Source organism: Mytilus trossulus, unplaced genomic scaffold (genome assembly GCF_036588685.1).
Source record: "Mytilus trossulus isolate FHL-02 unplaced genomic scaffold, PNRI_Mtr1.1.1.hap1 h1tg000050l__unscaffolded, whole genome shotgun sequence".
Lineage (NCBI taxonomy): Eukaryota > Metazoa > Mollusca > Bivalvia > Mytilida > Mytilidae > Mytilus > Mytilus trossulus.
In genome coordinates this window covers 354409-379881 of record NW_026963292.1, presented here as the reverse complement: position 1 = coordinate 379881, position 25473 = coordinate 354409, and the positions used below count along the sequence as shown (strand labels likewise).

Here is a 25473-nt window from a genome sequence, read left to right as displayed (position 1 = left end):
CACGTATTGTTGGTCATCACCATTCCACTATAAGTCGTTTTGAGAATAAAAATCAGGCAAGAAACGATGTCCTTCCGAAGTCAAGAAGACCCCCTATAACATCTGCTAGGGAAAATAAAGCATAATGAAGGTTGGTCAGAAGGAATCCCATTGCAAACAATACAATCCTAAAAAGAGAATGATGACCATACAGGAGCCTTTAAACAAGAACTGTTCGAGATTGGCTCATCGCTACTGGTTATCGTGCGATAATACCATTTCGGGGACCTTTGCCTACGAACAGACACACAGATTCCCGTATCCAATATAGTGCAGAGCTCGCCAAAGTTGGAAATTAGCGTTGTGGAGGAAGATCCATTGTTCCAATAGAACTCGGTTTACCTTCCTTCGCCCAATCGTAGTCAAAATTTGAACCATATCGAGCATGTATAGGACACTATTGGGCGTAAAGGGCATGAAAGGACACCCCAGTTCAAACAAGTCATGAAATAAACAATACCCTTCGTCAAGAATGGTTGCTGCTAGTTTAGCAACACATTAGCCGACTTATGGCAGGAATCAGAAGACGTTAAGATGCGGTTATCCGTTTGAATGGAAGCTGTGCACAAGGTACTAACTCTTTGACGTATAACGATATACCATGAAGTGAACAATCATCTAAAGATTAATTTTGAAATATCTGACATTGTAAAGTTCGACTAGGGTAAAAGTTGTAAAATGCATTTTTTTGTACAAAAAACACATTTTGTTATAAAAATTTTGGTTAGATAAAACTTTTTTTTTCATACATTTTTTGTTCGTTTTAAAGCCAATGTTATCATTAACTACGTTTCGATATTATTTTATCATATTCCATCCAAAATAAGAGACTGATTTTTCAAGTTTTAAAAAATCAAGGTGTTGCAATACTTTTTTCCATGTGTATATATAGAAATTGACAATGAGGGTCGGATGAAAGCAAAACTTTACGACAAAAGAGATGATTGCAGCTCCCAATTGTGATCTTTCCATTTCTATAAAGCAACATTTCAGCAGCATACAAAGTATATATTCTTATTTTTGAAGAAAGGAATGGTGAAATATCGAATGGAATGAAAACCAATAAATAGTAGGCTTATTTTGGCAGGGCTAAAAGGGAAACAAGTCAACATGACTATGCTGCAATGTTACGCACCAACACATGATTCCAGCGAGGATAACAAAGACGCATCGTGAACAACATCAACAGAAAATAGACAAAACCCCAAAACACGATATCAAAGTTATCAAAGGAGAAAATAATGCCAAAGTTGGATCAAGTAACACTCACTTTGAAAGAGCTATGGGAAATCATAGATGTGGTAATATGAATGAGAATGGTGCAAGACTAGCAGACCACGAACAACTTTGTAATAGGAGGGACAATTGTTCCTGCTCGAAACATTCATAAATTGACATGGTGTTAACCAACGAGACAAGAACCATATAATTATCAAAGGTACCAGGATTATAATTTAGTACGCCAGACACGCGTTTCGTCTACATAAGACTCATCAGTGACGCTCATATCCAAAAATTTAGAAAGCCAAACGAATACGAAATTGAGCAGTGAGGATCCAAAATTTTAAAAAGTTGTGCCAAATACAGCTAAGATAATCTATGCCTGGGTTAAACAAATCCTTAGTTTTTTTTAACCAAAAATCAAAGTATTGTTAACAGGAAATTTATATGGTCGGGTTGTTGTCTCTTTGACACATTCCTCATTTCCATTCTCAATTTTAGTACTTGATATTCATGTCAACACCGAAGTACTGACTACTCGGCTAGTGATACCCTCCTGGACGAAACGTCCACAATCAAAGACATCGACCAAATTGTGTAAATAGTACTAAATACTGATCAAAGGTAACAGGATTATAATTTAGAACGCCACATATTGATAAATGAAATGTGAAAACGATCCAAGCTGTTGGAATAAAGTCAAGGGATGAGCTGATGTGGGAAGGAATCACCATTTAATTTAAACATATTTTATTGTTCGAAATGACAATAGGATCAGGCACAAGTTTTACAACTTGTTAACGTCTATTGAATCTCCGAAACAATATACCTTGTCAATTTTTTGTTGCTTTTTTGGAAAATGTTGTTTGTGCTGTATTTAGACCACTCTACAACGAAATGTGTTTTACATGCTCAATTTAGATTTGTTTATATTTATTTCGTCCGGTTTGTATAATCCGTTTATCCTATTCAGAGACTCTTTAAAATTCATGAGTCCATCCTAAAATGAGGTAAGTTATATGACCTTCCAAATACTGTTTAATCCTAATCATCACTGAAGAGACATTAATTTGTCGAAAACCGGATATGGTGTAGTAATTTTAGCACCTCATGCTTGTGGTTTACCATCTTTGCCGTTTTTTTATTTTGTATTAAATTAATAGAAAGATCCACTTTGTTCTATCTTCTGATCAATTTATTTGGCAATTGCCAATGGCAGTCAGGAGGGTTTTAGAACATCAGTTGTTTGACCTGTTAGTCGAATACGTTTAGTTATAATAGCACTGTTTTTTTTTGTCTTTTGGAAAATGTTGTTTGTGCTGTATTAAGACCCCTCTACAGGAAATTTGTTTTAAATGCACAAGTTAAAAAAATTGATGTTTTTTTTATCTAACACAATCATTATTTTCAATTCAGACTTGTTTTTAAGTCTTCAAACTTATGAACAAATTTTTCAAACAAGATACCCCAAATTGGTCCCAAATGATGATTGGTGCCAAGTTTGGTTAAACAAGGCCCAGTAGTTACAGAGAATATTTTTTGTAAAAGTTTATGACAGGAGACAACAACGGCAACTAAGTTCTGAGAAAAAGGGAAAACACAACACTACAATGCAGAAATAATTTCTTTCCCAAGAGCAGGGAAGACATATCACACAACTAAGACCAATGCTGATTAAAATGTACAAGGACATATCACGCAACTAAGGCCAAGGCTGATAATACTGTACAAGGACATATCACACACCTAAGGCCAATGCTGATTATACTGTACAAGGACATATCACACAACTAAGGCCAATGCTGATAATACTGTACAAGGACATATCACACAAATAAGGCCAATGCTGATTATACTGTATAAAGTCCTTCCTGAATTCTTGTACCACATGGTTAATGGAACCAGTTTATCTGTTAGTAATGTCCATACCTGAAACATGTCATTCAGTTGATCATGTTTTCTAAAAATAATATAAGCATAAAGGGCAACTATAATTGTACATTTCCGTCAGACAGGATTCACCAATCTCAACCTCATTTTATGAATCAGTAACAAACGAAGTTTTTGTGGTCAAGTTACTTACACAATAATGTGGTAATTTTTATAAATTTCCTGTTTACAAAACTTTGAATTTTCGAAAAAAAACTAAGGATTTTCTTATCCCAGGTATAGATTACCTTTAAATAGCCGTGTTTGGCACAACTTTTTGGATTTTTTTATCCTCAATGCTCTTCAACTTGGTACTTGTTTGGCTTTATAAATATTTTGATTTGAGCGTCACTGACGAGTCTTATGAAGACAAAATGCGCGTCTGGTGTACTAAATTATAATCCTGGTACCTTTGATAACTATTTACACAGACTGGTATGTTTCATCTAACTTTTACCTTATTTTCATGGTTCATTGGTTAATGTCAAGTTTTTGTGACTTTGCCTGTTTCTCAGATACTGTAAGCAATATAAAAGTTGTATTTGGTTCATGTAGGATGTGACTGAATTTTTTTCATGGTTCATTGGAGAAAATTAAATTTAGTAGTTTGGTCAAATATCTGATGCTATAAGCAATATGTCAACTAAATTGGATGTATGAAATTGTTGTGAGGTGTACATGGTAAATAACTAACATCCCGTTGGTTATTAGACTGCAGGTTTTTGTGTTGTCAGTACAAAATTTTGTTGTCTTGACCGTATGTTGTTCTTGGTTTGTACATATAAATTCATCAATAATTCTCAGATTTACAGAACAAAATAGACTTATCTGACATCATTGAGATTGGAGCCATCTCTGTGGGCCCCTCTATGACTTACGTGTGGTAAAAAAAAAGGTATCTTTACCACAACACATGTGGTTGTCAACTGAAACCAAAGTTTTTGATCTAGGAAATTGTACAATCATATGACACACCTTCTGGTGTTGGTTGATATACATGTTTGTAGTTATTATGGCTTTCAAATGTTTTTCATCTAAGCATAGTTTTGTGTGGACATAGTGCGCGTCTGGCGTATAAAAATATTTTTTGACCTGTTACCTTTTGATTGTTATTATTCGTTTGTTTCTCTTTCCTATATTTTCTCCCATTTATCTGTTAATTTATTGTAACCCTGTCGTGTAACCCTGTCATTTAAATGTTATAATTAACACTGTCATTAAAGCGGGAGGTTTGGTATGCCACAAAACCAGGTTCAACCCACCATTTTTTCATAAAATGCCCTGCACCAAGTCGATTTATGAATTTTGAACAGCAGTAGAATCTTTATTTATTAAATTAAAAGACTATTTATGTTGTGTATTTTTATTGATTTAGTCCATTGTCCAGCATAATCCAATTTTATCATCATTGGTTATTAACAATCCTTTTGGAGGTATAAATGTCACTGGTGCTATCTTTATTTTCTTCCTGGTCTCTTTTTCAAACAACTGAAAAATGAAGAAAAAAATTGTTCACTTTAACTGCTGATACTTGACTAATGTTTGCTGGTATAGAAATAACTTGGTCCTTTATGATCATATCCAAATGTACCGAAAATACCAGACCTGCAGACATTACAGAACAAGAATGTGTCCATGGTACACAGATGCCCAACTTGAACTATCATTTTCTATGTTCAGTTGACTGTTAAATTGGGGTCAAATCTCTAATTTGGCATTAAAATTTAAAAGATCATATCATAGGTAACATGTGTACAAAGTTGAAAGTTGATGGACTTTTAACTTCCTCAAAAATTACCTTGACCAAAAACTTTAACATGAAGCAGGTCAGATGGACGAACAGTTGGTAGGATGGATGTACATCTCACAATCAAATAAATAAAATGCTTTGGTGAGTGCAGCCAGATAGGACAGCAGAGTTTGAAACCATAAACAATTTGGGCAAATTTCGACACAATACTCAAGCTTGATACTGTCTGAATTTGGATTGAGGTCAAATTTTTGACATAGTATAGGTTTCTGACACAAAATAAATGTGGTAAAGGATCTTACAAATCTATTGCGCATTACTGTGGAAAAATTTTGAAAAAAAATCAATCCTAACCTTCCCTTCGTAAAGGAGAACCATGTGGAACAATGTCAGAGAGAACCATACACTAACACACAAGTTATTGTCCAGAAACTACAAAAATGCTTGTTTTGGGCACTAATTCCTAAACTGTTGGGACCATAACCCCGAAAATGTTTCCTTTTGTGGTATTGAACCTTCTTGTAAAATTTCAGAGATCCATTCACTTAAACTAAAGTTATTCTCTGAAAGTAAAGACGACACCATAGCATTTTACGAACCCCCAAAAAATTGCGGCCATATAAAAACATGCCATGTTACTGTAGTTAAACAAACCTGATGATAATTATTTTCCAGGAGCTCTGATAAATCTATTTCTGATGTCAGTAATGGATGTTCTATCCTGTTAGCCATCTTACTTATATCAGGATTGTAATGAGTCTGGAGAGTCTTAAATTAGATATACAAATTATATATATTAAATAAATCTACAAATAAATAAGTAAACTACTTTGGAAACTTCCAAGGTATGCTTTTATGACACAAGTGGGTATAACCCATTTCAATTGATAGTTTATAGTGTGTTTTTCTATGTTGTGGTCTTACCCTATTGTTTCAGTTAAGAGTGATGCTGTATTTGTATGCAACTGTCCTAAGTCATTAGTTGTTGATTGTTGATATGGTTCAGAAGTGTCTCTTGTTTCGTGTTTTTTTTATCTAGATTAGACCATTGTTTTTCCTGTCTGAATGGTTTTGCACATGTCATTTTTGGGGCCATTTATAGCTTGCTGTTTGGTGTGTGCCAATGCTCCAATATGAAAACCGTACCTTGACCTATAATGATTTACTTTTACAAATAATGACTTGAATTAAGAGTTGTCTCATTGGCACTCATACCACATCTTGATCATATATATACATGTACCTCAAAATGACTTGAGAACAAAAATGTGCAATAATTTAATATGATAAATATTAAAATCTATTGATTCTTCTTTTATTGTTTCATCAAAGTTCCCCTTACATGTCACTCTATTTGGGTATCAAAAATAAATACTTCACTTACATTTTAACTATGCAACAACCTAGATGAAAACCATCCATAGCCCTGATTTTGAAGTGCCTTACCTGGTTCCTATGTATGTTTTCATGGAACAGCTCTAAACTATTAGGTCTTAATTCTAATAATGCGAAGAGATACATTGAAGACCTGTTGGTGACCTTCTGCTGTTGTCTGCTCTATGATCGGGTTGTTGTCTCTTTGGCACATTCCCCATTTCCATTCTCAATTTTATCCAAACAGGACTGAACTGACACCTACTGAACAATGACTAGTCATTAGAAGAAATTTTACCTTTAATTCCCACAGTGAACTTTCTAAAGCTTTACATTTAGATGGGTCTGGTTCATCCATTTGAAAGGGGTCAGCTGACAGCTCTATAAACAATAGACAAAGGTTAAAAATAATTCATACATTTCAATGTCATAATCTTTTTTTCAGAAAAATGTTGATTAGTTATTTGCAAAATCAAATGACTGTAAATTCAGAAATTACTGCATGCATTTATTATTGCATTTTTGTCGATTTAATATTTGCGATTTTGAAAAAAAATACTGTTATTTATTGAGATTTTAACCCTTTCACATTTTTCGCAATAATAAAAACAACGCAATAATTAAAACATAGCAACAATTTCTGAATTTACGGTATTGAAAATCCAAAAATTATTACACCTTTTCAATGTGAATTTTGTGGATTCGTAATTTATATCTATTTGATACCAATTTTCATTGATTTACAAGTGAACCATGAGTTTCAATCTTTAACATATTAACAAATTTTCTACAGGCTTGTATAAAGACTTTGCAATACCATGAAATCAAATATCCACAAAATATAAGTTTTTCTCAATTCACGAAAATTGATACCAAACAAGAAAGATGAATCCACAGTATATTTTTCAAAATTTGCAATGATTAATTAATACAATAATTTTGGAATTTTAAATATAATTTTTTTTTTAGTCAAAGTAATCTATATGATTACATAAAACCACATATATATCTCTTATTACAATTCTTTTCAATTGTGTTCTTACTTTGGACTAGTTTGAAAGTATTTAAAAGTTGACAACAACCCATTTGGGAGCATAAGAAAATTAATTTTCATTATATCACTATATCTGTCTCTCTGCAGTAACTTATCACTTGTTCTTTAAAAAAAAAAACATTATATAATTCTATATTTCACAGGTATTTCTTCATTTAATCAAAATATATTTTATACCTGTAGAACCTTCTGTTCTGTGTATCAATACATTACAATTAGGATGACGATTAATAAGGTTATATATAAACGGAACAGCTATAGAGAGGCCTGGTGCAGGGGCGGTCAGACATAATCTAGATAACTTTTTGGCGAATGCTGCTACTAAATAGGCTGGTAAATGACTGAAAATAATCAAATAAAATATATTCTGTTGTGTTATAACTAACAATACAAATATTTTTCACTTCTCTAAAAATGAGCTCTGAATATTATATTCGCTGCTCTAAGTAACTTAACCCTTTCAACACTACTGCTGCTGCAATTTTTTTTTGTGTTCATTCATTAAATGGTATATTCCTTTTCAGACTGCTATATCTTTTTTTATTATTAGAGATACAGACAAAGGTAGTGCATGAAAAATGCTCAGGAGAACATGAACTGTAATGTTGTGTATTTATTTTAGTAAAATTCTGATCAGGCTACCTGCATTTTCAGGTTATTAACAGGTAAAAGATGTAAATTGTTGTATCCGTGTTGAATTTTGGATAAAAACAACTTTTCATCTTTGTTTGTTTATTTTGTTGTTTTATCTGCCATATAATAAAGAAGACATGAGTTGCTCGATTCTGTAGCATATTGCACCATAAACAATGTATTAATGTTAAATTGAGAATGGAAATGGGGAATGTGTCAAAGAGACAACAACCTGACCAAATAAAAAAACAACAGCAGAAGGTCACCAACAGGTCTTCAATGTAGCAAGAAATTCCCGCACCCGGAGGCGTCCTTCAGCTGACCCCTTAACAAATTTATACTAGTTCAGTGATAATGAACGCCATACTGATTTCCAAATTGTACACAAGAAACTAAAATTAAAATAATACAAGACTAACAAAGGCCAGAGGCTCCTGACTTGGGACAGGCGCAAAAATGTGGCGGGCTTAAACATGTTTTTGAGATCTAAACCCTCCCCCTATACCTCTAACCAATGTAGAAAAGTAAACGCATAACAATACGCACATTAAAATTCAGTTCAAGAGAAGTCCGAGTCTGATGTCAGAAGATGTAACCAAAGAAAATAAACAAAATGACAATAAAACATAAATAACAACAGACTACTAGCAGTTAACTGACATGCCAGCTCCAGACTTCAATTAAACTGACTGAAAGATTATGATTTCATCATATGAACATCAGGCACAATCCTTCCCGTTAGGGGTTTAGTATCATACCATCATAACATATATGAGAAGAACATAACCCGTGTCATGCCAACAACTGTTTTTAAACATGGTGCAAATAAATGGCTACGTCCTCAAAATTTTCAGACAACCTCTGTTTACCCCCTTTTCCTACATCTTGTAAAATTCTATCAACTCATATTTCCCACGAATTGAATGTAATAAACACATCTAGACAGTCAGAGATATAACTCTATAGGGTTATTACAGAAAATAACTTGCGTGTGTTATTACAGATACTTTTCCTTAAATTTTCTAAATCTGTGATAACATATGTTTGTTATTTGTAAAATTATTTAATCTATAGTGGACTCTTGGGAACTCTTGAGACTTTGCGCAGAATCTAAATGCATAGCCTTGATAATTAATTTTTAAATGCAATTTATACATTTTTGATTAACCATGGTTAATCAATGAGACAAGGCTATTTAGGAATTAACTTAGCTGTGATAACAAGGCTTAGTTATTAAAGGAATGTAACTTATTATATAAGACACTTGGGAATTACTGAGAAACTTGCGCAGAACCTCATTACATGCTCTGGTCAGTATTTCTTACAATAAATTGAAATACATTGTAATTAAGAATGATTTATGTCTGAGCAAATGCTTTGAAGTGATATAGAGAAGCTGTGATAACACCCTTTAGTTATTACAGGCATAATTTTTCTGTACTATTCAAAATTGGAATACTATGAACTGTTACATCTTTCAATAGTAATATCAATAGAACTTGTATACATTTTTACTAAACTTATGAAGTATATTGTCCCTTTGAAACATGTAACATACATATGTTATCACATTTCTTTGATTTTTTAGTCCACAATAACAAATGTATATACATGTCATTTTCCTGTAATAACCCTATAGAGTTATATCCCTGACTGCTAGATAACAGTTAACATTTTAACTATTACTTGTTGTCAGTTTCACCATAGAAATGCTGAAACATTTCCATATTTACAGTGTTTTTATTGATTTCTGCCATTTGCATTTGTTTTTATTTTCCCTCAACTCAGACCTGCCAACTTTTGAAAATCTCCATGGGGGATTTAGCGCGCGACAAGATTTTTACTCCTAAAATAGTCTAAGTTCTCTTCTTTTTTCTTTTGGTATACTAATGATGAGCTTATAGGCCTTGATTTCTTTTATTTGCATGATTCTTGTACTATTAAATTATAAAATTGACAAAATAACTGAGGAATAGAGAAAATGACATTAAAAATTAAGGATTCAAAGTAGAGACCCCCCCCCTTTTCCCCCCCTCCAAAGATCTTCTCATCTATGAACCTTGACTCAAAACACCTAAAACTACATGTCCTACCGTAAGAAGGATGAAGACAGATTTTGATTTAGTCTTACTCATGGTCTTGTCAATATCAATGAGAAAATGGATAAAATTTGAGTTATCTTTCTTTGTATTCAGAGGTGCTCTTACCGGCGGAGGCTTATACAGTAACACAGTAGAAGTGTATACAAAATGGCGTCGATTTTAAATCAACAGACACACGATGTCTGATTTCAAAAATTAAACAAATTTCAAGATAAACGATGTTTTCTTGAGAGTTCTTTACAGTTCGCATCTTTCAATTAATTATGATTTTGCTGTGGAACTACGGCAAATGTTGCAAATTGTGCTTGAATGATAAATTGATTAAAATTGAAAGGCTGTTTGACCAAATTTGTTTTGAGGACTGTTACGACCCATTAGGTAATCTGATTACATACAACCACTAATCATAACACCTGTTGTGACTGTTGATTAGCGTAGGGTCATTAACTTGTCATAATATGTCCCCAGGTAAAATGATTGATTTTTTAAAATTGATCAGAAAAACTTCAAAATCGGTAAACAATAATTTTTTCAGGTATATTTGTTGAAAATCGGGATTTTGACTAATTTTACGATCCCGATATCGGGATTAGGGTTGAGGGGTAAAAATCGGGACGATACCGTGAAAATCGGGATAGTTGGCAGGTCTGTCAACTGCATGATTGTACCATCAAAATTACTGCGATTTCAAGCACAAACAAGACCTTGCATTTCTCGTTTCATAAGAGGAAAATCTAGAGAGGACCAGAATGAAAACCAAATGGTTACAAGTCTGGATGAAAAATACATCGTCTTGGGGATTTGATGGTCGGGAATTAAGTTCCCCAATTGATGCTGTTGGAGCTAAAAATACAATATTGTTATCTCCATTCTACATTGTTCTAATGAAACTGACAGAAAACAACGTTTAAACATGTATTTAAAATCTGTCATATGCCGCCTGTGCTTGCGTCTGATGCCAATCAAAATGAACGTTACAAACGTTGCATTAAAATTTCAAATTGATTTATTAGTTTCCATTATAGATTGAATTTTTTAACAACAATGATAATTTAAATGTATAATTACCTGGAGGTAAGAAAAAGATCTGCCAAGAAGAAGAATCGAGCTCTGTATTTAGCATGGAAAACCCCAGGTTCAAACAAGGCATACAGTTTAGTAAAGAATTCTGGATAGTCTCTGAAATTAAAAGTTTTGCAATCAGATTACATAATTAGTATGCAAGGTATAACATAATTAAAACTTATATTAAGAACTATTAAAATTTGAATAAGGGTAAACAAGACTTATATACCCTAAGAACACTTCCAGAAATAATGAGTTGTTGCAAAATATCACAAGCCGTAGGAATATCTAATTCTTTTTTTACATCCCAACATCATGTATATTTGGTGTTTGAGAAAAAAATACAATATGATTCTTTTTTTTTAATCATTTTTCTTTATTCAAAACATACATATCTTTATTCTTTAACCAAGGAAATAATTTCTTTTTGCTTATAGTGGGAATTTAAAAGTAGGGTTATTTCTAGACTAGTTATATATATTATGGAGAAAATCAGTCTTACTTACAGATTAAATTTATGTACTAAAATAAATAATCCATTTAAGGCTAGAAGACTAATAGCACCACCTGAAAAAAAAAAAAAAAAAATTAGAATAAGGCAACTTTTACAGGTTAAAATCATTGTCAAAATTTGTTTATTATCGTATTTTCTTATACCAGAGCACAGATAAAAATGTTAAAATAAACAAGCAATCAGTACTCATGTGTGCTTCTTAAAATATTTGTAAACAAGAATGTGTCCCAAGATTGGACTTCAACTTCATCAAAAAGTACCTCGACCAAAAACTTTAACCTGAAGCGGGACAGACGGACAAAAGGACGAACGAACCAATGGACAGACGAACGGATGCACAGACCAGAAAACACAATGACCCTTTTCATTCTATTTTCACATTTCCTGACGGGTGTGAGAAAAATAATCTTTAGTGAAAAGTTTGTTCTGAGCAAATGATTGGTCGAAATTTTATTGTGACGTTGAATTTTCTTTGTTTCTTCTGAATTTTCCTATTGTGACGTCATGAAAAAAGGTGACCATTCCTGATGATGTCACATAAAAAGTACACAACTTTCTTCAAATCTTTGAAAAAGAAGGATAAAAATCATTAGAGAAACTGATTCTACCACTATAACTCGTGTATTATGATATTTCTCCACTCTCCACAGTTAAATTTTAACTATTTAAAAAGCTTGGCAGAGTCGAGAAATATTGTAACACACTTGTTGCAGTGGAATCTATATATTTCATACAGTCCTTATAGCAAAGAGGAAGGTTTGTGCACATACAACTTGTGTAACCCACCCAGTGTGTGTCTGTAAGTCTTGCTGTTAGACCGTATGTTGCTTGTTGAAGTGATCTGTTTTTATGTCCCATATATTTGGTAAATCCTATTATAGATTTTGAATCTTTTTTTCCGACTGATTCAAAGTCAAATGGAGTCAACTTCTTTAATTACAGTAATTAATAACATATGTTGTACAAACCAGTTCAATAAATTATGGCAGAAGGAGATCAACTCTCAAAATCCATACATTCTTTATATATCTCATCTTATAATCAGCATGTTCATCAATAGGAAATCCCTACCATCTTTTTACATATTCTACAGGACTCCTATTTTGATTGAGGGCTATTCCAGAAAAAAATGTAGGGGGGGGGGGGGGGGGAGGCACATTGCATTAATAATACATGGGTGATGGTGATCAGAGCAACTTTTCACACGATAATGTACTGTAATTCTTAATTACAATTGTCTGAGTGGCGGGTGCTGACAAAAACTTCCTTCCAACCCCACTTACTTTTTTTTCTGGAATAGTCCTCATATTTTATATACATGCAGATTTTTTTTAGTAGCACCCATTTCTTTTTAGATTCCTTCCTACATAATCATCTGTCTACTAACCTACATTGTACGACTCTGTTAGAAAGTCTGATAACAACAGTGGGTTGGTCATATAAGGCATCACTTTATCATGTAGTATTACTAACACACTTCTGTATAAACTTGACGTCAACTGGAATATAAAATTAATAAAACATGTATTGTGTAGAAGATAAGATATAATTGTCTCATCCGATTTCAATCATGGGCATTTCAGGGCATACAATAAGTTTCAGGGTTGTAATGACAATGGTAAAGTAAAATATTAGCTCAGTAATAAAGAAAAAATATTTCAAACCTGGAGAAATTGGAATTATGGAAATCTATCATTGTAAGACGTTGACCTATACACTACAATCTTTTTTACAATTGCAAATTGAAGGTTTGTTTCTGTGAATTCAAATTATGAACAACTGAAATATATTAAATAAGTTTTGTTTGTGTGAAGTCTCTTACTTTGAACTGTAGAAACTGTACCCAGGCACTTGAAAACAACTTTTTTTGTTCTTTTAAACTGCTGACTTTAAATACTGACAAATCATCTGAAAATAAAAGATACATGTTATGTAACCAAAACAATCTTTTATCATATATTGAGAAGATGAAATCCAATACTTTTTTGAAGATTGTGAAAGGGGCAGTAAACCAAATTTGAGTTCTTGAACTTAACAATGACTGTCCAAATTTTACAATAGGATGATCAAATGAAGCTTGCAAATATAATCACTTTTGTTCTATAACATCAGTTAGCATGGTTATCATTGATGTGTTTATATAGCATTGCATAACATTAAAAGAATATAAATCAACGGAGAACCAGCTTATGCATTACAATGTTTAAACTTTTACTTGAAAATCAAGAAAATAGAACACTGTTTTTTTCATCAATCACACACAATTTTAAATAATTAGTTTCATTACATTTGACTAAGTTGATTACACACGATTTGAAATTACTAGTTTCATTACATTCGACTTAGTTGATTACACACGATTTGAAATTACTAGTTTCATTACATTATAGACTTTTCAATGATCACACATGATTTGAAATTAACAGTTTCATAAGTCTTTTTCAACAATCATACATGGTAAGAAATTACAAGTGATTTATTAAATGTTTTCAAGCCGTTTTTTCATGAATTCTTGTGGTAATTGGTTTATCTAAAGTGTTCCCAGTACCTCCCTGTCTAGACTTCCACTGATATTGTTGGCTTTTTTCAAAACTACTTGTACCCTTTTTTATTGGGAAAATATTGGTCTTTTTTTTATCAAATTGGATAATTTATAATTAACCATGAGTTTAACTGGAACTTCAATTTGCAGACCTCTTTCAAGAGGTAAATTCTCATGTGAAATATGACCCCTTAGTGTTAGTGATGATACAAAAATAGAACTTCAAATATGCACATATAGTCATTTTAGACATGAAAAATGTTTAAATGAGTGTTTTTCAGTTTGTATTCATGTGCAAAAGACTGTACTGTGGGAAAAAAGTTGTCTTTTTGGGAATACTTTAAATCCATTTTTTTTTAAAATTGGGATACTTCTCCAGGAAAAAAGCCTTTATTCTCCAGTAATTTAAGGCAAACAATATCACTGTAGTCTTCAACTTCATTTATGTATTACCTGGTGTTTTACATAAACAGTTTGACAGCACTTCATTCCCAGCCAATGGAAATGATATCTGTTCTAACATGGCGTAGATATTATTCAAATATTCATCACTGTATTTCTGAGGGAAAAAAAATGTAACTTTCTGTATTGTTTTAAGTGATTCATATTTTTATATATATTTTGAAACAAGTGAAACTGCAAGATAATGCTCCATGATTATATACTCGCCGCAAGTGGATAATTTTAATAGTGTAAAAATATGCAAGTTTTTGGTAAACAGGAAGTTGATGAATGGTGAAACTGAAAACTCAGTACACAGCTTTGCTGAATTATATAAACACTGCAACCTAATTTCAGAAATCCTTGGTATGTAGTTCCCGAGAAAGATATGACGAAGAATATTCATGGGATGGATGGATGACGGACGGACTTACAGACAGGTATTCTCCCAATTTTTTAAAGCAGGGTATAACCAGATGCTCCGCAGGGCGTAGCTTTATACGACCGCAGAGGTTGAACCCTGAAAGGTTGGGCCAAGTATGGACACAACATTCAAGCTGGATTCAGCTCTAAATTTGGATTGTGATTAAATAGTTGACACAGCATAGGTTTCTGACACAGAATGAATGTGTTCTAATGAACTTAAAATTTTTGTTTTCTCTTAGAGCAATTCACTATGCTGTTGAATATTACTCCTCTCAAAAAAATGTTTGAAGAAATTTTCTTTTTATTTATGAAATTTCAAATGAGAAAAATTGAACCCAATTTTTTTAATCACATCCCCCTTTCCCTTATTCTAAAACTAATCTCAATTAAAATTTCTAATGGAGTTTGCGACAATAACTACTCATTTAAATACAGCATAAAATATTAAGATGTAAAAAAACTGCTTGTTATCACTGATTGGTAAAGATTATTTTAACTTATCAGTTGGTAGTGAATATACATTGTATATTGTATATATAACAAAGATTTAAGTTGATTCTGGACAAAGAAAGATAACTCCAAATAAAACCAGATGCTTCGCAGGGCGTAGCTTTATACGACCGCAGAGGTTGAACCCTGAACGGTTGGGGCAAGTATGGACACAACATTCAAGCTGGATTCAGCTCTAAATTTGGATTGTGATTAAATAGTTGACACAGCATAGGTTTCTGACACAGAATGCATGTGTTCTAATGAACTTAAAATTTTTGTTTTCTCTTAGAGCAATTCACTATGCTGTTCAATATTAATCCTTTCAAAAAAATGTTTGAAGAAATTTTCTTTTTATTTATGAAATTTCAAATGAGAAAAATTGAACCCAATTTTTTAATCACATCCCCCTTTCCCTTATTCCAAAACTAATCTCAATTAAAATATTCTAATGGAGTTTGCAACAATAACTACTCATTTAAATACATCATAAAATATTAAGATGTAAAAAAACTGCTTGTTATCACTGAATGGTAAAGATTATTTAAATTTATCAGTTGGTAGTAAAAAGTGAATATACATTGTATATTGTATATAACAAAGATTTAAGTTGATTCTGGACAAAGAAAGATAACTCCAATTAAAAAAAATTCTTGCAATAAGATATTTCCTGCTTACTATTTTGGACAAAGAAAGATAACTCTAATTAAAAAAAAATTGCTATTTCACAATATTGTGAAATTAGATATTTCTTGCCATTGCACAATACTGTGCAATTGAAAAGACTTGCTATTCCACAATACTTAATATAATAATTTTAGATCCTGATTTGGACCAACTTGAAAACTGGGCCCATAATCAACCACATGCTCCGCAGGGCGTAGCTTTATACGACCGCAGAGGTTGAACCCTGAACGGTTAGGGCAAGTATGGACACAACATTCAAGCTGGATTCCACTCTAAATTTGGATTGTGATTAAATAGTTGACACAGCATAGGTTTCTGACACAGAATGAATGTATTCAAATGAACTTATTTTAAAATTTTTGTTTTCTCTTAGAGCAATTCACTATGCTGTTGAATATTAATCCTCTCAAAAAAATGTTTGTAGAAATTTTCTTTTTATTTATGAAATTTCAAATGAGAAAAATTGAACCCAATTTTTTATTCACATCCCCCTTTCCCTTATTCCAAAACTAATTTCAATTAAAATATTCTAATGGAGTTTGCAACATTTACTACTCATTTAAATACATCATAAAATATTAAGATGTAAAAAAACTGCTTGTTATCACTGAATGGTAAAGATTATTTAAATTTACCAGTTGGTAGTAAAAAGTGAATATACATTGTATATTGTATATAACAAAGATTTAAGTTGATTCTGGACAAAGAAAGATAACTCCAATTAAAAAAAATTCTTGCAGATATTTCTTTCTTACTATACTGGACAAAGAAAGATAACTCTTAATTAAAAAAAAATGCTATTTCACAATATTGTGAAATTAGATATTTCTTGCCATTGCACAATACTGTGCAATTGAAATGACTTGCTATTGCACAATACTTAATATAATAATTTTAGATCCTGATTTGGACCAACTTGAAAACTGGGCCCATAATCAAAAATCTAAGTACATGTTTAGATTCAGCATATCAAAGAGGCCCAAGAATTGAATTTTTGTTTAAATCAAACTTAGTTTAATTTTGGACCCTTTGCACTTTAATTTAGACCAATTTTAAAACTGGGCCAAAAATTAAGAATCTACATACACAGTTAGATTTGGCATATCAAACAACCCCATTTATTCAATTTTTGATGAAATCAAACAATGTTTAATTTTGGACCTCGATTTGGGCCAACTTGAAAACTGGGCCAATAATCAAAAATCTAAGTACATTTTTAGATTCAGCAGATCAAAGAACCCCAAGGTTTCAATTTTTGTTAAAATCAAACTAAGTTTAATTTTGGACCCTTTGGACCTTAATGTAGACCAATTTGAAAACTGGACCAAAAATTAAGAATCTACATACACAGTTAGATTCGGCATATTAAAGAACCCCAATTATTTAATTTTGATGAAATCAAACAAAGTTTAATTTTGGACCCTTTGGGCCCCTTTTTCCTTAACTGTTAAGACCAAAACTCCCAAAATCAATACCAACCTTCCTTTTATAGTCATAAACCTTATGTTTAAATTTCATAGATTTCTATTTACTTATACTAACGCTATGGTGCGAAAACCAAGAAAAATGCTTATTTGGGTCCTTTTTTGGCCCCTAATTCCTAAACTGTTGGGACCGAAACTCCCAAAATCAATACCAACCTTCCTTTTGTGGTCATAAACATTGTGTTTAAATTTCATTGATTTCTATTCACTTTAACTAAAGTTATTGTGCGAAAACCAAGAATAATGCTTATTTGGACCCTTTTTTGGCCCCTAATTCCTAAACTGTTGAAACCAAAACTCCCAAAATCAATCCCAACCTTTCTTATGTGGTCATAAACCTTGTGTCAAAATTTCATAGATTTCTATTAACCTAAACTAAAGTTATAGTGCGAAAACCAAGAAAATGCTTATTTGGGCCCTTTTTGGTCCCTAATTCCTAAAAAGTTGGGACCAAAACTCCCAAAATCAATACCAGCCTTCCTTTTATGGTCATAAACCTTGTGTTAAAATTTCATAGATTTCTATTCACTTTTACTAAAGTTAGAGTGCGAAAACTAAAAGTATTCGGACGACGACGACGCCAACGACGCCAACGTGATAGCAATATACGACGAAATTTTTTTCAAAATTTGCGGTCGTATAAAAATCTAAGTACATGTTTAGATTCAGCATATCAAAGAGGCCCAAGAATTTAATTTTTGTTAAAATCAAACTTAGTTTAATTTTGGACTCTTTGGACCTTAATGTAGGCCAATTTGAAAACGGGACCAAAAATGAAGAATCTACATACACAGTTAGATTTGGCATATCAAAGAACCCCATTTATTCAATTTTTGATGAAATCAAAAAAGTTTAATTTTGGACCCCGATTTGGGCCAACTTGAAAACTGGGCCAATAATAAAAAATCTAAGTTCATTTTTAGATTCAGCATATCAAAGAGGCCCAAGAATTCAATTTTTGTTAAAATCAAACTAAGTTTAATTTTGGACCCTTTGGACCTTAATGTAGACCAATTTGAAAACGGGACCAAAAGTTAAGAATCTACATACACAGTTAGATTCGGCATATCAAAGAACCCCATTTGTTCAATTTTGATGAAATCAAACAAAGTTTAATTTTGGACCCTTTGGGCCCCTTTTTCCTAAACTGTTGGGACCAAAACTCCCCAAATCAATACCAACTTTCCTTTTATGGTCATTAACCTTGTGTTTAAATTTCATAGATTTCTATTTACTTATACTAACGTTATGGTGTGAAAACCACGAAAAATGCTTATTTGGGTCCCTTTTTGGCCCCTAATTCCTAAACTGTTGGGACCTAAACTCCCAAAATCAATACCAACCTTCCTTTTATGGTCATAAACCTTGTGTTAAAATTTCATAGATTTCTATTCACTTTTACTAAAGTTAGAGTGCGAAAACTAAAAGTATTCGGACGACGACGACGACGACGCCAACGTGATAGCAATATACGACGAAAATTTTTTCAAAATTTGCGGTCGTATAAAAATTCTTACAATTAGATATGTCTTGCTTACTATTCTGGACAAAGAAAGATAACTCTAATTAAAAACAAAATTGCTATTTCACAATATTTTGCAATAAGATATTTCTTGCCATTGTGCAATACTGTGCAATTGAAAAGACTTGCTATTGCACAAAACTTAATATAATAATTTTAGATCCTGATTTGGACCAACTTGAAAACTGGGCCCATAATCAAAAATCTAAGTACATGTTTGGATTCAGCATATCAAAGAACCCCAAGATTTCAATTTTTGTTAAAATCAAACTAAGTTTAATTTTGGACCCTTTAGTCTTTAATGTAGACCAATTTGAAAACAAGACAAAAAATGAGGAATCTACATACACAGTTAGATTTGGCATAATAAAGAACCCCATTTATTCAATTTTTTCTGAAATCAAACAAAGTTTAATTTTGGACCCCAATTTGGACCAACTTGAAAACTGGGCCGATAATCAAGAATCTAAGTACATTTTTAGATTCAGCATATCAAAGAACCCAAACGATTAATTTTTTGTCAAAATCAAACGAAGTTTAATTTTGGACCCTTTGGACCTTAATGTAGACCAATTTGAAAAAGGGACAAAAGTTAAAAATCTACATACACAGTTAGATTCGGCATATCAAAGAACCCCAATTATTCAATTTTGATGAAATCAAACAAAGTTTAATTTTGGACCCTTTGGGCCCCTTATTCCTAAACTGTTGGGACCAAAACTCCCAAAATCATTACCAACCTTCCTTTTATGGTCATAAACCTTGTGTTTAAATTTCATTGATTTCTATTTACTTAAACTAAAGTTATTGTGTGAAAACCCAGAATAATGCTTATTTGGGCCCTTTTTTGGCCCCTAATTCCTAAACTGTTGAAACCAAAACTCCCAAAATCAATCCCAACCTTTCTTTTGTGGTCATCAACCTTGTGTCAAAATTTCATAGATTTCTATTAACTTAAACTAAAGTTATAGTGCGAAAACCAAGAAAATGCTTATTTGGGCCCTTTTTGGCCCCTAATTCCTAAAATGTTGGGACCAAAACTCCCAAAATCAATACCAACCTTCCTTTTATGGTCCTAAACCTTGTGTTAAAATTTCATAGATTTCTATTCACTTTTTCTAAAGTTAGAGTGCGAAAACTAAAAGTATTCGGACGACGACGACGCCAACGTGATAGCAATATACGACGAAAATTTTTTCAAAATTTGCGGTCGTATAAAAAGGTATTCTGTGCATTTCTTTTTGAACCTACAGAAATGTACTTAGCGCAAAATTTGCAGAATGTAAAGTTTTTAAGAACTATTTTTTTTTCTCAGATCGATAAACATTTTAGGATTCTAATCAGCAACTCATTTAAAGTTGTGCATGTATTGTCTGTTCTTGAATACTAAAATCTTACATTTATATAAATAAGGAAATGAGGTGCCACAGTTTAACAACTAAAATGTATTTATCACGGTCCAAACCTGTAAGTGTGTTTCAAAAAATTGTCTATTAATTACAGTGTCTTTTCAAATTAGCCAGTGTGTAGTGATCTTTATACAATACAAATTTATTCTTATGCCTACACTTTCATTGGCGGATCCAGGGGGGGGGTTCTGGGGGTTGGAATTTGAATGGGGACATATAGTTGAAACATTTCAGCTCAATTGCTTTTCTCGCTTTCCCTGTAACAAGCTCAAGCGAGAAAATTAATCTCTTTGAGATAACCATCTACTGATAATCTATAATTACCTGTTGTTTCTTTTCTTTAATGTCTTTAATGAGGAACTTTAGAACATGAAACCTAACATCATCATAATCTAAATACTCCTGGAATCTTGTTATCAGATCTTTGTGGCTGTAATCTATAGAGATCAGTCCTCTCATTATTTCCTATGGAAGAGATGGAAATAGTTCCTATTAAATCAATTTCTATCAGTAGTCCAGACTTACAGTAATTATTCAATATGAGTTCAAAGTCCCTTCTGAGATCATTTACTTTAAATTCAGAAATTATTGCTTGCTTTTATAATTGATTTTTTTTCATTTTACACTAAAATGCTTTATTTTTTTGCGATATCAGTATAAGAAAATGTGATTGCTAAATCGTCATACAATTTACCTTGAATATCAGTATAGGAAAATGTGATTGCTTAATTGTCATACAATTTACCTTGAACATCAGTATAGGAAAATGTGATTGCTAAATCGTCATACAATTTACCTTGAATATCAGTATAGGAAAATGTGATTGCTAAATCGTCATACAATTTACCTTGAACATCAGTATAGGAAAATGTGATTGCTAAATCGTCATACAATTTACCTTGAATATCAGTATAGGAAAATTTGATTGCTAAATCGTCATACAATTTACCTGAAATCTCTGTATAGGAAAATTTGACTGTTTTGCTGTAATGACTGTAATGGGGTTATGACCTTCTGCTGTTACCAACTTCATCAATGTACTTAATGAAAGCTCCTAAAACAGATAAAACAATTATCAGTACACAGCTATATCCTAACCTTTTACATAGAATAATACTTTAATCATTTAGAAAAGTGCCCTTTAAGTCTATAATCTGACAGTTCTGAAGTAGTCATTTGCTTATTCTTTGATTTTAAGAGAGTATTCAGTGTTCCAGCCAGGATTTCAAAAGGGCAGGGTGCCAATCCTGAAAAAGGGCATTTAACGCGTGATATGATAATATGAAAAGGGCATGTTTTAATACAAGATATAAATCAAACATTGTGTTTATTCCTTGAATCACAGGTTATTCAAGAACAACATCATTAGTCCGTATAGAACTATATCTTTCTACTTTTTAGGCTGAAAAACTTGTCAAGCAGCTTGTCACACAAGATTTTAGATCATTGCTTGGCAGAGTTGAGCTTTATATGCAGTATGTTTTGAAAGGTGATCTGTTTCATTCTGTTTCTATGGTCTGGCATTTTTTATCAGTTTCACCTTTCTACCCCTGCTGTGCTTAATGACAATACAGCACAAAACAGCTGTGCTCAGTAAATGCACAATGTTATGATATTTAGCAACAGTGAAAAATTGTATCAAAAATAAGGAATACAGAAAAAGATGACCAAGACACCCTACCAAAACTGATACTAAGACCCTCTTTAACTATTCCCATAAGGCCAAAAAAAAAAATAGGTGTGTTTCCTGTTGCATGCCCCAAAAAATTAGGGTCAGTAGGTAGGTATTTTTTTTTTTTTTTTTTTTACTGGCCTGCTTCGGTTGTTTTTTGTGTATTTTTATAATCAGTTTGTTATTCTTTCAGGTTATTTTCATCAGTTCATTGTATAAAGTATACAAGATATGAATAGTCCATGTTCAAAAGTTGCAGAAGACTTGGCCAGGACTTCCAGCTATACAATTTTCAAACTTTTCAGAACTGATACGCCATCTGTACGGTCTGTCTCAGCAAAGACCTGTTTTATAATCAGTTTCTTTCAGACAATTTAGTTCACAGAACTGATGCCAGCTTTTCTACAAATACCAAATACTAATAACATGATAGAGGGATGGGTGAAAATCTTTGAAATTTTGATTATATACTAGTTGTTTAAAAGAAAATCAATTACAAATTGAGTTTTGGGGCTATGGTTGAGCAAATATCAGATATTAATATTAAATTTAATCCTAAATTGAACGTTTGGCTTCCCTCTTGTATTAGAAAAGACTGTCAGAAGTAAATGCCAAAACATTGTAAACTTGTTATACTGTCAATTTTATTCCTATAAAATTCTGAACAAATTATAAACATCGAAACAACCGAAACATTCAAATAATGTGAGGCAAATATTGCATTTTGTAGAATGCAAATAGTCATTGAATGACACTTTGACTGATGGCCATAGCAGAAGCCATGCCGTTGTTTGACTTCAATCTGTATCACACAAATGCTTAATACTGTATTAAAATTTTATTTGAAATCAAACGTTTAAAAGATGCCATTCAAAGGCTATACTAAACAAAAACCGTTTCCGGAAAAAACGAAAAAAATCCGTTTTTTTTTGTTTTTTTTTTCCGGGAAAAAAAAGTTAGGGTCGGCGCCAAAAAATTAGGGTCAGTCGGGCGACCGGAAACACACCTATTTTTTTTTTTTGGCCTAACTCAATATACCTAAACATATATATTCTTAAGCAAGACGTATGTAGACATATTTTAGAATATATGTAAATGGGTAACTCAATGCTAGAAAAATATCAGATTGAGTTATCTTTCTTTATTCAGGTGTGCTCCTTCTTTGGAGGATTATAAACAGTACGCAAATATGGTGTAAATAGGATCACAATATGGCTGCCGATTTAGTTATTTTCCTATCAAAAATGAGGGAAGTCAATGACAAATACGTCTGCATTTTTTGTTTATTTCACGGAAAACAAGTAAAACAATGTCTTCAACGAGTTTATTATGGTTTTCAACTTTCTGTCATTACATTTCCTCCATGAAACTACAGTAAACATTGCAAATTGTGCCCAAGTTGTTGTATGCACATTTCTGCAAAGATAATTGCCGACTTTGAATGAACTAATGTTGATGATCATTAATGACACATCCGATAAACGGATTACCTATAACAACAGATTATGACACCAGTTGTAACCGTTGATTAGCTTGGGGTCATAAACAAAGCCATAAACTTCTCCCCAGGTAAAATTTAGTAATTAGCGTATCATATCAATACGAACAATTAAATATACAATCGATCTTCAAAAAGGGCCATAATTTGACTTTATAACATCGAGTATATTTTTCTTTGAGCACATATGCACTAAAATTCAAGGTTTATCATGGTGGAAGTCATGTCTCTTATAGGAAAAGCCTATTTGTTGACATATCAGTATCTTTAATATAAAATAAGTTGTGATAACAAGTGAGACATATCTCCACTTTAGAGAACCATACTACACAAAAGTTCAAAAATATAGGTCACTGTAAAGCCTTGAACAACGAGCTTAACCCATACTGCATAGAAAGCTTTAAATTAGTTTCTATTTGTTTTGTCAGGTGCTGTCTCTTTGATTCAAACTAATCAAACCACACTTATTGTTATACAAAATGTACTTACTTTAACTGCAGCATGTTTACACTGTAATAATTCTACAAGTCTTTCATAAACATCACTATATCTCTCGTTCAACCAGATCTTATATTTCCCTTCCTTAGTCTCTGGAATAACAAGCTTTAATGAATTAATAATGAGATCATGTAAAATACTTCTAAGTATGGATAACCTGTCATTTGACAGAATTACCAAGGCGGTATACATATACATCTTACATAACAAACTGTCGTGATGAATCGCACAGATCCACAACACTACACGAGGAGCTGTCGGCAACATCACATTATTAATGTAGGTGAAATATTTAAGTCCTTAGTAGGATGCTTCATACTAAAAACTATTTTTTCACCAGATAGATTTTGCTTAAGTACTTTTAAAAAAATTCCCCTCACAAAAAAGCATTGATCTTGTGAGAGGTTTAATACATATAGAATAACCATATACATTGTCTTGAAATATCAATGTTATTTGTACAAGGCTTAGAAACAGGTAGAAATTGAGGCTGTGCTGAGTATATTAATGAAGTTGTCATACCATCATCTACTTCGGGTGATGTGTAGAGTTCTCCATTTCCAATAAACTGTATAAAGATCTTGTGGAAAGCTTTAACACATGCTGTTAGAACACTTTTTTCTTCTATCTGAAATGAACAATAAACTGTATAAAGATCTTATAGAAATCTTTAACTCATGCTGTTAGAACACTTTGATTATCTGTCTGAAATTCAAGATAAGAAACAGGTATATTTTTATGACTTGTACAAGAAAAAAATATGAATGTCTAAGGGACATAACTGTAGCAAATAAAATGATGTATGTTGCAGTACTAAAATCTGTGCTGAAATGTTTTTTTCTTGACATGCCTTAGCTTGCAACTTAAGTGAAATGTTGTTTGCCTTTTTTTTTGGTTGTTGTTTAAATTTTCAAAATTATTTTACCTTTATACATGTTATAGGTGATTGTGGTGTTCAGTTTTTATATGACATATTGTTGAACATAACATTGTTTCTTTTATATGCATGTTTGCACAATTATCATGATTATATTTCGTATGCATATTTATATTTGATTTATTAAACACCACCTTTGAATGCCAGCACAGACTTCAGTTTTATATAGCCACTCTGAAAGTACAGT

The 25473-nt window shown here is 32.2% G+C and overlaps 1 protein-coding gene across 1 annotated transcript; it reads right to left on the bottom strand.

The window, feature by feature from the left end:
• Nucleotides 1-4536: 4536 nt before the first annotated feature.
• LOC134699219 (nucleolar complex protein 4 homolog) lies at nt 4537-25090 on the bottom strand. Its single transcript, XM_063560829.1, has 13 exons — nt 24872-25090; nt 24341-24441; nt 21631-21735; nt 21006-21146; nt 14677-14782; nt 13504-13589; nt 13069-13180; nt 11674-11734; nt 11171-11281; nt 7545-7708; nt 6612-6694; nt 5594-5707; nt 4537-4677 (listed from the first exon to the last, which is right to left on the bottom strand). The coding sequence occupies exons 3-13, from the start codon at nt 21712-21714 to the stop codon at nt 4561-4563; spliced, it is 1179 nt and encodes a 392-aa protein (XP_063416899.1). The 5' UTR covers nt 21715-21735; nt 24341-24441; nt 24872-25090; the 3' UTR covers nt 4537-4560.
• Between the last annotated feature and the right edge of the window lie 383 nt (nt 25091-25473).

Coding starts and splice junctions, on each gene's coding strand:
- LOC134699219 (XM_063560829.1), bottom strand. CDS start 21,714: ATGAAGTTGGTAACAGCAGAAGGTCATAACCCCATTACAGTCATTACA. Junction 7,709..11,170: donor GATCTTTTTCTTACCTCCAG/GTAATTATACAT, acceptor GATTATTTTCAG/TCATTTACCAGCCTATTTAG. Junction 5,708..6,611: donor GTTCACTGTGGGAATTAAAG/GTAAAATTTCTT, acceptor ATCTAATTTAAG/ACTCTCCAGACTCATTACAA.